This window comes from Mytilus trossulus, chromosome 2, assembly GCF_036588685.1.
Source record: "Mytilus trossulus isolate FHL-02 chromosome 2, PNRI_Mtr1.1.1.hap1, whole genome shotgun sequence".
NCBI classification, from domain to species: domain Eukaryota; kingdom Metazoa; phylum Mollusca; class Bivalvia; order Mytilida; family Mytilidae; genus Mytilus; species Mytilus trossulus.
Genome location: NC_086374.1, coordinates 26,779,546 through 26,795,519, shown reverse-complemented (window position 1 = coordinate 26,795,519; position 15,974 = coordinate 26,779,546). Strand labels below are relative to the sequence as shown.

Sequence of the window (15,974 nt, the reverse complement as noted above, 5' to 3'; positions counted from 1 at the left end):
CTGACGTTTACAAGTACTTGCATTGCTTTAAGATGTTTACTTGCTTAGAGAATTTTGAGACCTTGGAAGAGTTTATAAACAGTCAGAAAGTATAACCTTGATATTGTCAACCATTTTACCCAGAGATAACATTATAATAGTCCTGAAATAGCATGACATCTTTAGGTAGAGGGGTGAATAAACTTTGGTATAGTAATTTAAACAGTTTGATGGTTGTGTAATAGGCTGATTGATCATAATTTATCAGTATTTTGCACATTCAATAAAAAATATTAAAGTCATGTTAGATATATATATGTAGATTTCTCAAACCCTTTAGAGTTATGAAGTACTTTACTGTGATAGACATTGTGTTTATGAGCAGCTTAATAGTCTCTGTGTGTGTATGGAGAATGCACTGGTACAAAATGTACATGCATTAATGTACACCTGATTTGGAGAGTAGATTACTTTACTCTGTTTTGGAAACTACTGTTGGACAAAAAGATAAAGATAAACAATAAACATGAGAAAGATAATACATGACAATACAAGATTAAGATGTCCATTGTTGAAACACATATACAGGGGTGAGCGAGTACACTGAGCCAGTAGTTCTATAATTTTCTATTATAGATATCTTTTGTGCTACAAGTAGGTTTTGCCTAGTATATTATTCAATTATTTTTAGACTGCCTGCACTGTATCCAGCTGTTGTAACCAAACATTTATTTCAAACTGTTATGTTTTTTACTTGTAGTATCACCACTGAAGGCACTGGCAAATAGTCATGAACCAAAGTCAGCACCACCTATCAGGAATCATGAACACACACATGCCATCATTTTCAAACGGGATGATTCCGTTAGGGTTAGTGATTTAGTTACTTAGCATGTTGTTTCCTATAGGCAGAATTTCTAGTTATCATATTTGCCATTTTAAGTGCTATGTCTAATAATTATATATATTCTAGCTGTATAACTTAAAAGTAAGAAAAATGCCTGAAAACAATTGCTTTTTAACAAATTTAATAATCATGATTTTCTATAATGGCACTTAATGTGACAAGTATTATTCTAGGAAATGGGTTTATAGTTGAAATTTAGCACTGACTTCACAAAATATGCTGGACTGTGACAAATCCAAAAAAATAGCTGTTGGTCACTCACTCAGACAAATATAGGTCATTATAGTTTCACTGTTCTAAATTTCAAAATAATAAAATTGATTGACCTAAATAATTTCAGAATATAGCTTCCATATAGGTTTTGTGGCTTTCATTTGGCCTAATATAAATAATGATAAATAATGACAATACATATGTATCACCTTATTAGATGGATTGTTAAACTTCATAGCAAGATAGAACTGAAATTTCGCATCCAATAGGTTTTTTCAGGAAGAAAAAACTGAAGATGTTTCATTTTATTAAGAACACCATTAATGCAATTTATTTTAGACCCCATCCTGAAAACTATGTAAATTTGAACCAGTTAAAGTACATTCCTGCAAGTGAAGAGCCTGACTGGCCTTTTTCTTAATAAATCATTAACTGTTAAATATGTATGTATTGCCTGACCATTGTAGATGCCATACAACGGTTCAATTCACGAGGAGGTAAGGTCATCTGTAGCTATTAACAACCTTGCACCTCTGCTTTCCTCAATACACAACACACTGGCTGGTGTATATCCACAAATCTGTCCAACATTGCAATAGTTTGCTCCTGTGAACATTGGTAGCTTGTCAAGTGAGATTACTGCGCTAAGATTGATACAAAAATGATACCACTGGAATCCTTTAAATAAGAGTCTGGGGAGGACACTGGTTGATAATACATGATAGATTTGGGATAAATATATATATATATATATATATATATATATAACAATGTGCATACAGGACTTAGTTAAGCATACATGCATGCATTGGATCAATAATTTCAATGACATTGAATTACAAGAAACTTGTTTCATATGACTTTAAAACTATAATAGATAGATAGAATTTTTAAAAGCAAAAATGATGAGCTAAACGAGGTCTACAAGTAAGTCAAACGGTGACCTATAGTTGTTAATTTCTGTGTTATTTTGGTCTCTTGTGGACGGTTGTCTCTGACATTGGCAATCATACCACATCTTCTTTTTTATAATGACCAAAAATTTTAATTGCGTTATTCCCCTTTAAAGACAATTTTATCACATTTTTGCCTATGAACATTGTAATAGATAGATACGAACTTTTAAGAGCACAAATGATCAGTAAGCACATCATATATATACTTAATAATAGAAATACCCCCCCCCCCTTTTGTTGTGACCATTTGGAAATAAGATTTCCATCAGCTATGTTTCTTCCTTCAAGAATTAGGTGTGTAACTGTATGAATCAAATAAAAATAAGTTCCCTCATATTAAGTTTTTCCTAGGGTTGTTTATACCAGCCAGTGTGACTTTTAATGAAGTATATTGTGTATTTGACAAGTAAAATAATAGATATATCTGGCTTTATGTTGCAAGTTTCTCCATGTTGCCAAGTTTGATGTGGCTCCTTATAGCTTGGCAAAAAATCCTGTAATGAACAGGTTAAACCAACCATTGGATGGACATTGACATTCATGTGGGCAAACGGAAATTTTCACAATAATGAGAAAATTGTTACAAAAGTACTACATGTATAATTATTTCTCATCTTATATTTTTCATCCATACTTAAAAAATAAATATTCTGTCAGTTGAAAGCTGATAGGTTCTTTACCTCTTGCACAAGACGTAATTAAACGTTGCACGACATTATATAATTTTTCTGTCATTTACCTGAATAAAATTTATGTAAATCTGTAATTTATAGTTGCAAGAAGGAAAAATAATAGAGTTTATTGTCATGTAACATGCTTGGTTAACGGAAGTTCACAGAGAAAGCTTGTGACAGGCATTTACAATTAGCATATGTTTGTTACATAATGTTTTTTTCCTGTACTCACATTATAAAAATATTAATAAGAGGTAGCTAAAGGAACTTTTAACAGCTTCATATCTCTTTTCTTTACACCCTGAAATATTTATATATAAATCACGGACTACATTATATCACTTCTTATAAACTGTAGACAACTAAGTATCCTTTTCTCGGATGTCATTGGTCAAAATTTATGGCAATATTTTGTGATTAAAAATTGCAGTGACAGTTATTTATAGAAAACATTGAAACTAAATATTCTATTTAAATTCAGATTACTCAAATTCAAATGTTGAATTAAAACTTTAGTTTGTCGGTCAGATTAGATAAAAAGCAATACATATCTAATTCTGTAACAGCCGATTGTGAGAGTGACCTAGTTCAAAAGAGAAACACATATATAGGTAGGGTGACAATTAGGCTGACCTATTTAGTATATAAATGGAAATAGTTTGACCTTTATTTTTTTATTTTTTATTGAACAGCATTAAAAATATTCAATTGGCCATGCCTTGGGGAAAATTTAAACTATATTATCTGCTAGGTTGAATATTGCAGCCTATATAGGTTATGTGATCTATTTTGGATCACATCATGACCGGTGTCATTATCCTTTGTCTGTTGTTGTTAACTTCTCTTATAATTCTGGGCTACTTACACCATACTTGGCCACAGTCATGAGCATCATTAACAGTAATTATACCAGTTGACCAGCTTATATGTTTATAATATGATATGGTATATGTCTTTATACTATAGATAGAACATTGGGTCAAAAGTATATAATGGTCAAGTCATGGGATTGACTTGAATGAAATGGTTAGTGCCCTTGAAAATTTTCATAAAATTATTTGAAATATTGAATGATATTAATTTAGCTAGATTATGCTAGTATGTTTCTTAGCTTACCCAATAGCTTATAGGTACTTTGAAAAAGAAATTCAACTTTACAACCATCAAGATTATTTAGAACAAGCGTGTAAAACTGAGTTGTTTACATTATGATACCATCATGCTCATCAGATTCACATATACTCCAATATTATACAGGCTCATAAGATGCCCTTCTGCTCTCAAAACCATACACCAATATAACACAGGCTCATCAAATCCATTTATGCTCCAAAGGTCACACACCAATATTATACAGGCTGATAAGATATCCTTATGCTCCCAAAACCATACACCAATATTATATAGGTTCAATCGATTCCTTTATGCTCCTAAAACCATACACCAATATTTTTACAAGATGTTCATCTTGAACAAATCATGATGCTCACCTTTTCTGAATGATTTACATGCTTTAAACATTTGAAATAAACTTATGTTTTTATTTCAGTTTTCATTGGATTCAGATCTAGATAAATTAGATATAGAAGATTTAGGTAAGAATATATGTGTAGTATATAAACAATCTTCCAGCATCGATTCAGTGGTTGTTATAAAAAGATAACTTGATACTACAAATGAGTATTTTGTCTACTCTTCAGTAGCACTTTAATGAAACAGTTGGAAATCAAAATCAAATGCAAAGTGGAAGAACATTGAAAACCTAAAATTCGGGAAAAAAGTTGTTTGTCAACTTTCACCCAAAACCATTACAATTGTGTTTGTCAAACACTTTATAAGAGCATTGAAAAAAAAACGTCGGTTCACTTCTCATGTATTCATGTAACAACTTTAAGGTATATTTCTCAGTACCTTCAGTAATAATGGAATTAGTTATTTCTAAATAAATATTGAGAAGAAACTTTCTTGATCTGACATACAAATGTATTGACATCTACAAAAAAATAACATAATGGTTTAGTTTGGTTAACATTTCTTAAATAGATAACTTTGATAAATTTAGAAAGTATTTGCACTTCATAATCAATTGTTATAAAACAAATAGGTTATTTTATTTATAAACATAGTCAGATCTTTTAAACAATGCCATTTTTGTGGTAAAACATTTCCTGTGTTACATGACATTCAAAGCTCTAAGGCTTACATAAGTATTTCTCTGTCTATTTTTGATTTTTATTGCCTGATCTATTATACAACAATTGCCTATTTGTTTGTTATAGTACATATGATCTTTCTGTTTTCAGATGAAAACACAGAGCAAGCATTTGCAAAGTTCATGCGAGCCCATAAGTGTTATGACCTTATTCCCACTAGTGCCAAACTTGTTATATTTGACACATTATTAAATGTAAGTATTTGATCTATGTTTGTGTCACAATGAGAGTCTTGCTTGGTTTATGTTACAGAGGTTGCTGACCAATGATGTTGTGAATAATGTGTATGAGCAATCGTGTGCTCCATTTTTTGTTCATACTCAATATTTATGTTGAAAACAGATATGGATACATATTTGTATCATATAAACATATTTTGGTCTGGTGTACTCATCTATACAACAGTAAATCCCACAACCTAATAGTTTCCAAAGGAAACAATGTGTGCTTTAGGTTAGACAACTGACCTTCACTTTTAACCTCTGACTCTCCAAATATTACTTGTTGTCAGTTTAAAAACATTAACTTCCATTCTTTTATTAGACCTTAAAAACTAATTTAATTATTTCATATAACTTTTTGTGTAAGCTTTTGAACTTTGATTTGATGTCAGATAAATGTTTAAAAGTTTTTCTGGGTGCTGATATATAATGATAAACCATCTCATAAGGATCAGAAAGGGAAATACTATTGATAGATTCTTGAGTCATAACTTTATATTTATACATTTGTTAAAAATACTTCAAACTCAAAATAATATGATATAATATAAAAGTACTGTGATGTAATTCATTGGTCCTTGCTGATAACTTTTAATGACCTTTTACAATTTGTATGTTTAATTCAAAGGTTATCTTCATATGATGCAAAACCTGACCTTGAATGTTAACTTCAAATGATTACCTAATATCTTTATAGAGATTAATACTGTTTTAAGTTCAGTTCTTGCAAGTGCCTGACATTTTCTAACTATAGATAAAGAGATAGATAAATTTTATATCCAAAAGAGGCCCTATCATGAACAAAATTAGTTTCATGATTAGCACAATAAACATTTACAATATAGATAATACAAAAGAAAAACAGTTCAAATATGGAATATAACATGTGTTTGTTGACCATGTACCAGAAGCTGCTATCATGAAATAAGCATTTATGAGTTCAATCCTCCTCATGACTGTACTGTATGGACACATTCTTGTTTTTTTAAAGCCGTGACATAATGAAGTTATGCATGAAATATTTCCAACTGGACATTAAGCAAACATCAAGAAATCAAGTCAAAAATGTATGACCATATTTATTATACAAGTCTGTTCCCATATATACACTCATGGGCTAAGCCAAGATATTCGTTAGAAAAAGAAGCATATTCTCTGTGTAGACAAAAAAATGAGGTTGAAATGATACAGCCCAATTACCTTGTAAACAAAATAGAAATGTTACTGAATGCCAAGGTTGTTATCACAAAAACTGTTATCCTTGTAGAAAGGTCATGGCAACACTCCAGTAGGATTTGATATGATGTTGAAATATGTCTGTAAGAATATTGATTGTTGTAACTAAGTATTTATTTAGAGTAGTATGCTGTCTGTAAGTTGTCCCTGTGTAATTTGATGAGATTCTAATTGACAAAGATCATTTAATATGACTTGGTGTACCAGTCTCTATGATGTGATGTACCAGACCAAGGATCCGGAAATTTTTTCACCTAATTTCGGTCATTTTCATACAACTTAAAAGTTGATGCCCCCTTTCAAAATATGATTGTCAAAATCACATTACTGCATGAGACTCATTATGAGTATGCTCATACTCGATCCTCATGTTCGTAGCATCAACAAACTTGTTTCACTGTTGCATCGCATTTACTTCATGATTCGTCCTACCATTTTCCTAAAATCTTTTAAGAGCAATTAAGGGAAGGCAACAGTTGAAAAATAAAATGATTTTAATGACTCAAAACGATAATATTCTCAGTTATCGCTCACGTTTCCTTTGATTCTGAAGTCAATATTCAAACCGGATGTACTACGACAATACTAAAACGAACAATTGCGGACTCATTTCCGGGATTAGTTTTGTTTATCCAAATCACAGGATATCATCGGCTTTTTAATATTTTACCTTTAATAGTATAAGAATATTAATTAAAATAGTTGCACTAGCTTTATTTAGGATGAAATTATTTTAAATTTACAATTAATTGTCTAAATCTGTGGAGGAGAATTTCAAGCATGCGTATTACATAGTAAACAAAGCATGTGTATTAGAAGTAAAAAAAATATTTTTTCTACGTAAATTAAACCAAGATTTAATTTTAAATCATAATTGACAATTGTCTGACCTGTTGAGTAATTAAATAATGAAGCCAGTTGGTATGGAATTTTTATTTCTTTATAATAATAGTTTGGAGCTTGTGATTAATTGCCAGGTGTGAATTAAAATTACAGGTAAAGAGATTAGCAATCATTAGCCAATAGCTCCCCAAGGCATTAATATAGTTATTAGGAGGCCCTCAGGATTATAACACTTTATTGAAGTGGCAGTTTAATTACAGGAAGTCGATAACAATACAAAAAATATGTTCAAAATGGCGATTTTGAAAGTCGATCTCAACGAAATGACCGAAATTATTACAATTGAAAAATAAAATTTGACCTAAATCCCAATTAAAAGTTTAGGACATTATAGTTTCAGTTTAGGACATGACTGGCAAATATGACCGTTTCCGGACCCTTGTACCAGACTATGTAATGTGGTTTACAAGTCTCCTGCGTGGCCAACAATGTCTTTAACAAGAGTTGTTACATGTTCCTGACTTGTCAACATACATGAGTGCATTAGCCTCTAGTAGGTTTTGATAGACTTGACTTTGAAAATCTTCTCAAGAATAATTAAATTAGTTGGAACCAAACTTGATGTTTTTGTTCCCTTAAAGATCTCAACAATCATCAATCATTTAATGTACATGTACATTGAAAATCAGGCAAATTAAATTTTTGATTCCCATATCCAAAGTCAAAACAGGTGTTCTGTTAAGCCATTGGCATCAACAATGTATAAGTTTAAGTTTAAGGGGTACCACTAGTGGAAGCTCAATGATATTTGGTTAACTGGCACATCTTATTCCCATTCTCAGTCATGGTCTATTGACTTTGAAACTTTTGCTTTATAGTAGTTTGTATGTTGAAGTTTATGTTTAGGTCAGTTGTAAGGCAACAACTTATGATGAGTCAATGGTATAAGGTATTCAGTTTATTTAGTATTTGATAAGAACTAGTTGTGATAGATCAATGCTACTTTCTATAAAGTTGCATTACTATTAATACATTATTAGGCCCTGCCCTCCTAGGTCATAGTCCATTATTGTCCATTAGATTGTCTTTTTTCAAATTTTCTGCTGACAAACGATACAAATCTCTGTGTCAGTGGTATATATTCCACAAAAAAAAGTTCTGGCAAATTTATAAGTTTACTGTTGAAAGTTGATGATAGTCTTCAGTTGACTTTAATATGGGTCAGAACACAAATATGTTAAGATGGACAGTTAACCACTGTTCTACTGTCTGTAACTATTGCGCACATAATATTTGGCAATGATTCTATACCTATCAACCTTGACTTCAATTAATACCTCAGACGTAAAAATAGCAACACATAGCCATATTAGACCAAAAATCAATCCTTCAGTATTTAGTACAAGAAGGCTGAATCAGTTTGATGCTTCCCCTGCTCAGTGGCGGATCCAGAGGGGGGGTTCCGGGGGTGCACACCCCCCCCTTTATTTTTGCCGATCAATGCATTTGTATCGGGACATATGTTTTGCACCCCCCCCTTTGCCCTGGGTTAGCACCCCCCCGAAAATTCCTGCATCCGCCCCTGCTGCTAATTGTCACATATATATCAAAATTGATTTGTAAGCAGGGTTTTACCAGACCATTGAGAATTAGGTTATTGGGATTTCTTTATACAAAGTTTGTTAATATTGACTGTTCTAATTGACAAGTCTTTGCAGTGCATGCTTTGTTTATTAAATTGAAAAAATATTCATGCAATCAGTTCTGTTAAATCTATTTCAACAGGAAATCTATGCTATCTTAACAATTGATCATCAGTGTAAATAATAGAAACAAGTTAATGATGAGACAAATGTTTTCAGTTTGTTGCATTTCACTCATGTGGATCCAACAGCATAAAATCCGACCTGCAACTTTAAAAGGCTTTGGCTTGCGACTTGATGTTTCATTTAAAAGGACATATGACCTTTAGAAATGTTCAAAACCGAGAATCGAACCAAATGGGAACTGTAGTACCTGTTTGTGTAAAACTTGACTGGTGACCAGGTCAATGTTTAAACGTGAAATTGGGACCTCAGGTGGGTAATCTACTAAAGTCCCATTTCTGATTTAAACCATAACATCAAATTCTAAAGAAATTTGCCCAAAACATTGACTGTTTATGAAGGCTATTAAGATTTTACTTCTGTCAGCTTATTTTTCCTAATGAATATTTATATAAACACCTAGGGACTTTAAATGCATAGTAAATGTTTTGAACTTTTATTTTCAGTCTTATCTACTAAGTCGCACTTTTAAACTGTGCCCATTTAAATTATTGAATAATTAATAGGTGTCCTACAGTGGATATTCAGCCTATGTAGACACACTATTGATTAACACTCTGATGGTAAACAAAAGTCAAGGGTAGAGATAGAGAAAATAGCTTTTAATACAATAATTGCTTTAAATTTCAATTCTTAAAGAATTGATTAATTAATAGTTTTATGGGTCTGGCACAAAATGATTTTAATACCATCAAGCGATATTTTATAATAGTCTTTTCGTAACAGGTAGTCTTTGAAGCCTACTTAAACTGGTTGCTGTGTAAATTATCAGCAAAGCATGGAAAATATCCTCTTTACACAACTTCATTTTACACTTGTTTCTATTGGAATTAGGAAACCCAGGTTTAGTTACTCAAACAAAAAGTGGAGTTTTATTTGATGTATTTGCTATACATTGTATTGATATGTAATTTTTTTCTGGTGACTGACAAACTAAAAGCACAATAATCTGTTGTTATCGAATAATAGGTCTTATCAGTTACATCATCAACAATTGCTTCAAAGTCATCTGTCTTTGTGTGTTTTCGGCAGCAAATTTGAAACTTGCATAATTTTTTCTCATGTGAACTGTTTTCAATTCTAGCATATTCTTGCATAAGTTCAACTAAAAGATAAGGTGGGATAGCAGTACAACAAATTTTATCTTTTACAATATTGAATATTGGTTATAGATGGAGAATAGACCCTGGTGTCACTGATATAATGAGGTGACAGTACCATTGAGATTACTCTATATATATTGTCTAAAAATTGCTATGTAAACAAGAAAATGCTTATAATACATATTCAAAACTGTGCCATCTATAAACCATTAAACAAATATCCATTACTTAGTTATCAAAATAAAGTGAAATAATGAATGCATTTCCACAAGATTAGCCAAAAACTTTAAAGTATGTCTTGTTTAAAATAATATTCCTAAGAAAGGAAGATTTCAATTCCAACTTATACATTTTATGACTTGACATGATGGATGTGTCAATACAATATATATATATGCACAAACAACCAAAGTAAGCATAAAGTGCAGTATGAACCTTGACATAGATAGATCTAGTTCAGGATGCATAGCTATATTTATCCTTTGTAAGATACTTTTAAGGACGACAGATTTATATTAGTAAATCAACAGTCTTTTTATTTAGAATATGAGTCACTACTCTGTTGTTTGTACTAGCATACAGCTGTTTCATGTACATGTATTATTTTGTCAGAAAACTGGTTTGAACCAATTTGTCTAACCTGCAGTTTTGAATGAGGGATAACTTGTATAAATGATAATACTGTTTCATTTTAAAATCATTTAGCACTGTATAAAGTCAGCTAGTCATGTTTTATTTTTCTGGACATGATAAATAGGATGGCATTAATTGATAAAGAAATTAATCATTAGAATTGTTCATTTCAATATTCCCTCCAATTTTTTTGTTTTACTATTTTACATCAGCCACGGATCCAGGAAGGTGTTCCATGGATTGGAATCCTCTTTTTTTTTTTAACAATTTAAACTTTTGAATGGGGACACATGGTTTGAACATCGCCCCCTTTTAAAAATGGCTAGATCCGCCGCTATCCATGCAGAACATGAATAACTTTAGCTTGCAATGCAACACCACAAAATCAAAATGTTTGAAAGAATTTTCTCAAACCATGATGATTAGTTTCTTAGATATTATAAACTGATATAAGAAATGATTTCTTATTCATACTTCAAATGATATGGTTGCCCATCAAAGTACCATTGACTCTTCACCAATGTAGGCTAGACAAGCAGTAAGAGTCTGACCTATTGCTTACTTTATTTTATGTTTGCTTGAATACAGTTATATTTTCTGATGTCTATTTCAATCTATCTCATTACAGGTGAAGAAAGCATTTTTTGCCCTTGTATATAATGGTGTGAGGGCAGCACCTCTCTGGGATAGTACAAAACAAGATTATGTAGGTAAGATGTCACATGATTAAAACAGTAGCTTTGTACAACAGAAATATATGTTATGAGGGTAGTTATTACAAATGTATTGAGCATTAAAAGATTAAAATAAAATACTCATCACCGAAATAACATGTGTTCAAAAAACAATTTAGACAGTAACGGTTAGAAGATTCTTTAAACTTTTTTCAGACAGGAAATTAGTGACCTGATTGATTTAGTTGTCATGTCATTGGGTATTTTTTTCATTGGTATATACCATACATTTCTTTTTTTTCTGAAGAAGAGAAACGGGTGCATATAGAAATAACTTTGTGCCCAAAACAAATGATTTTCAAATGCTTGCTTGATTAAAATAAAATTTATACAGATGCAAGATAGAGATTCAGGGATGAAGCCTATAAACTCTAAAGTTATCAGGTCAAAAGACAAGGTCACTGTTGCTTTTATTTGAAATAGCGGCTAATGAGTAATAATTTAACACTTCTCAAATCTTAGGAAATAGTTTTACTGAAAACATATTTGTACGTTTTATATGTATATATATATCTCATGTCAATCTTTGAATTATGCCTTGGGCGTTTTCTTGTTAATTGAATATAAAAACATCAATTTCATCCATTTTATTCTATGTTTTCCTTTTCACTACAGAATAATGTTATTCATTTAGTTCCGTAACATAACTTTATACTGTTTTTATCAGTTTGCTGTTGAACTCTTGGCCAATAGTATGTTGTGATTTCTGACTTGCTATATTTCATTGTGTTTTCTTATACTGCTGGGCTAATTTGAACCAAAGTTGGCAAGAATAATGTTCTGAAGGTATATTTTACCTGATTTCTCTTTTACCATTTGATTTATTGGAATTTTTGTTCTGTTACTTAATCAGAATGTTTAAGCCTTTGTGGCCTTAAATAAAGATTTTGAATTTATTTGAAAATAAGCTATGGTATGAAGATAAAATTTGTGACCGCCTCATAAAGGAGATATGCATATGCCCTATCATTGCATAGAACATTATGATTGAACAAAAAGCATCAAAAATATTACAACTTTAAGTCTTATGCATTAACTAAATGAATATTACCCAAAAATAGGGTTTTGAAATTCTGGGTGTACAAGCCCTCAGTAAAAAAGCACATTTTCTCTTGGTACATAGCATCTAAGTCTAAGATTGGCTTGAGGAGTCATAAAAATCTGTTATTCAGGTACCGATTTACCATCTAATTATATCTAGGAAGTAAAAAATAACCAACTATTTTAAATTGTGTTCTGATCACATTAGAAAATTATATCATTTATTGATTTTTACCTGGATAAGGTCATTTACCTATGGTCCAATATCATGTCACATTTCATTACCATGACAACTAAATTTGTACTTAAGTTCTATAGGTAATCAAACAGATTTCGTGTTTGTTTACAGAAAGTTTAAATGAATTTTATATAAGCAGTAATTGATTTTTCCTGAAGTATCTCTCACTTGTCATGAGTTTTTTTTTATATAGTTAGATCATTAGATCAAACAACTAAATATTACACTAAACACCCTTACAAGCCTAGGCAGTTTGGTGACTTGTTAAAATGATATATTTTTTGTATATTTTTTTCTCATAAATCAAGCCGTTGGTTACCTTGTTTAGATTATTACACATTTAGTCATGTTTCCGTCCTTTATAGCGGACTGTATAGTATGAGTTTGATTCATTATTGAAGGTCCTACAATGACAATAAATTTCATAAACACGTCATATGGTCTCCTTGGTTGATAGTTGGCTTGTTGGCAATCATATCACTTTATTTTTATAAGCTAACTTTTAAACTGTATGTTCATAGTGACGTACAGATTTTATAAGCAGGTCACATGATAAGAGATTTATTGTTAAAATATTATGTAATGACTGCCTTGAAGCAAGTTTTAAGTCTAAATGCTGAGCTAATCATTACATATGACCCAAATAGTTTACTTCTGTCATTCATATAATGTCACCATTGTAGATAAAAATGAGATGAAAGTAAGAGTGAATTGTATATCACCTAAATCGATACAAAATGCACTCTCATGTTTAATTTATGCAGAATCAGTGAATTCAGCTGTGATTTCAATCTATTTTATCATCAGGAAGTTGGAAATAATTCAAAGTTAAGTCTAGTGGTTTTTGTAAGGGTTCCAGTTAAACAAGACTAGCTAGAATTAAACATTATAAGACCAGACAGTAATTGGTATAACCAGATGTAGAGATGCTCATTTTAAAGTATTGGGCATACTCTCCTACTGCTCAATCATTACATAGCTAATAATGAAAACAATTTTATTCTAAAGATACAGACAATATTGACCAATAACGAGCTTGATTCTGTATCTTTAGGATAAATTTGTTTTCATCATTTAGCCCTTGTTTGACTAAGGTCGGTTAAGAATCTTTCCTTATTGGTCCAGACATTACACAAGATATTACATGGTCTTGAGTTATTTTGAGCCTTGATTATGATTTATTTCTAAAGTAGTCTTACCAGAATTAAAGATCTAATTACCCGGTAGATCATACTGTACTACTTTGTATGTGATGCCAATAACTATCTGCTTAATAAAGAGATTTGTGTTTTATTTCAGGAATGTTGACAATAACAGACTTTATATTGATTTTACATAAATACTACAAATCACCTTTAGTAAGTATTAACAAATCAGTAGACATATACGCATTGAAATATCGGCAAGTTATTCTTCTATATTAAGTTTGTGGTCTGAAAATAGAGCAAGTTAGTTAATATCAAAATAGAGATGTGGTATAATTGACAATGAGACAAGTGACATGAATGTAAGCATATAAATATCACCTTAAAGCTTCAACAATTAACTTTCTTAATGGATTTTTTTGGGGCACTCTAAAAATGTAATCATGAAAGCACTTTTGTCTTGTCTGAGCCGAAAGATGCAGAATGTGTGGAATAGTTTTACAATCCCACGACTATGTTAACTATTTTTATAAAGCTTTATATTAACGCCCCTCCATAGCAGAGGGAGCATAAAGTTTTACCCTTGTCCGTCTGTACTTAATTAAATTGGTTTCTGTTTTCTAACTAAGTTTGGCTCAACAAAATGTTATGAAACTTATACACAATGCTTATTACCACAAAAAACAGATCAGGTTTGAATTTGGTAGGTATCACATTACCTTTTTAGAGTTATGCCCCTTTGCAAATGGTAAAATTGCTGAATTTTTTGTTTTCGTTCTCTTAAGTTTGCCTCAACCTAATGTTATAAAACTTTTACAAGAAGTCTTGAGTTATGTCCCTCTACAATTGGAAAACTAGCTGTTTTATAAGTTGGAACCATCTTGTAATTCATAACAGGTAAAGAGAGAGAATGGTGGCTACCACAAGTAATACATAAATTGCACTGAAGATTCTCCTACTTTAAACAATATGTATGTTACACAAGTCTGATGTAAAATCAAAACTAATTGTCAAAATGCAAAGACAAATGTAATTGTATTCTATGAAATCTTGTTTTGCTTTCAGACCCTCTAATATATTTTGAAATTGGTGAGATAAATGTATGTCTCCTTTAATGTAAAATATTTTATATTTTAGGTAAAAATGGATGAATTAGAAGAACACAAAATAGCTACCTGGCGAGGTAAGATATCTACTCTGGATTTATATATGGTATCTAAATCTAGGTTTGTATTAAATTCTTCACCTCAACTTCATAGGAAGATAGAATGCAATACTAGACTATGTATTAATTTATTATGCCTCAGGCCATGGTTTTTTAATTTGTTGGTATACGGATTTACCCCAATGAAAAAGTCGGGTTGGTCGGTTGGGGAAAAAAAAAAAAAAAATCTTTCAAGACAGAAAAAGATGCAAAATAAATATATATTTCACCTTTCTAAATATGTTTGTTATGCTATTTTGTCATCATTTCTTAAATTTTAGTTCAATGAAATAGTATTGCTCATAATTTTCCGTCAAAAAAGGGGGGTGCACGGACAAAGAAGAAATTACGTCACTAACAAACAATAACAGATTTGATTAGCTTTTAATCAATTCCAGAAAACTTGGTGAATCTTCAATCTTTAACTTGATGTCTTTGACCTGTCCAGATTTGGACAAGTCTATTTCTATGAGTTGATGCATCTTACGGATTGATGACAAATAAGGGAAACAAACTTATTGTGTAAATGTTTTTAAACACCGGTTTCGTTTGCAAATTTATTTGCGCAAACGACATTTCAAGGTCAGCTATGTCTATTTTTAGAAACATAAACTGGAAGTTTTATTTTTATACAACAGAAAGTGTTATGAATTTCATTTCATAAAAAAAGAATATTTTAACTATTTTCAGGGATAATGTATTTGTTAGAGTCGACGGGAATAAAAAAGCATGAAAAGTGAATTTTTTATTTTATTCTGGAAATCAGCAAAATCAGTCGGCGGATCCGTAAACAAGCAAATTAAAAAAT

At 31.1% G+C, this 15,974-nt stretch overlaps 1 protein-coding gene across 12 annotated transcripts in view; it reads left to right on the top strand.

The window, feature by feature from the left end:
* Positions 1 to 15,974, top strand: part of LOC134706871 (5'-AMP-activated protein kinase subunit gamma-1-like) — a 170,114-nt gene that overhangs the window by 141,526 nt on the left and 12,614 nt on the right. For 11 of the 12 annotated variants that reach the window (XM_063566201.1, XM_063566196.1, XM_063566193.1 and 8 more), the window contains 7 exons: positions 740 to 849; positions 1,567 to 1,596; positions 4,279 to 4,324; positions 5,033 to 5,136; positions 11,433 to 11,514; positions 14,117 to 14,175; positions 15,100 to 15,145. In XM_063566201.1, coding sequence (XP_063422271.1) covers positions 740 to 849; positions 1,567 to 1,596; positions 4,279 to 4,324; positions 5,033 to 5,136; positions 11,433 to 11,514; positions 14,117 to 14,175; positions 15,100 to 15,145 — 477 coding nt within the window. The remainder of the gene's footprint in view (positions 1 to 739; positions 850 to 1,566; positions 1,597 to 4,278; positions 4,325 to 5,032; positions 5,137 to 11,432; positions 11,515 to 14,116; positions 14,176 to 15,099; positions 15,146 to 15,974) is intronic. The other variant, XM_063566192.1, reaches the window with a different exon arrangement.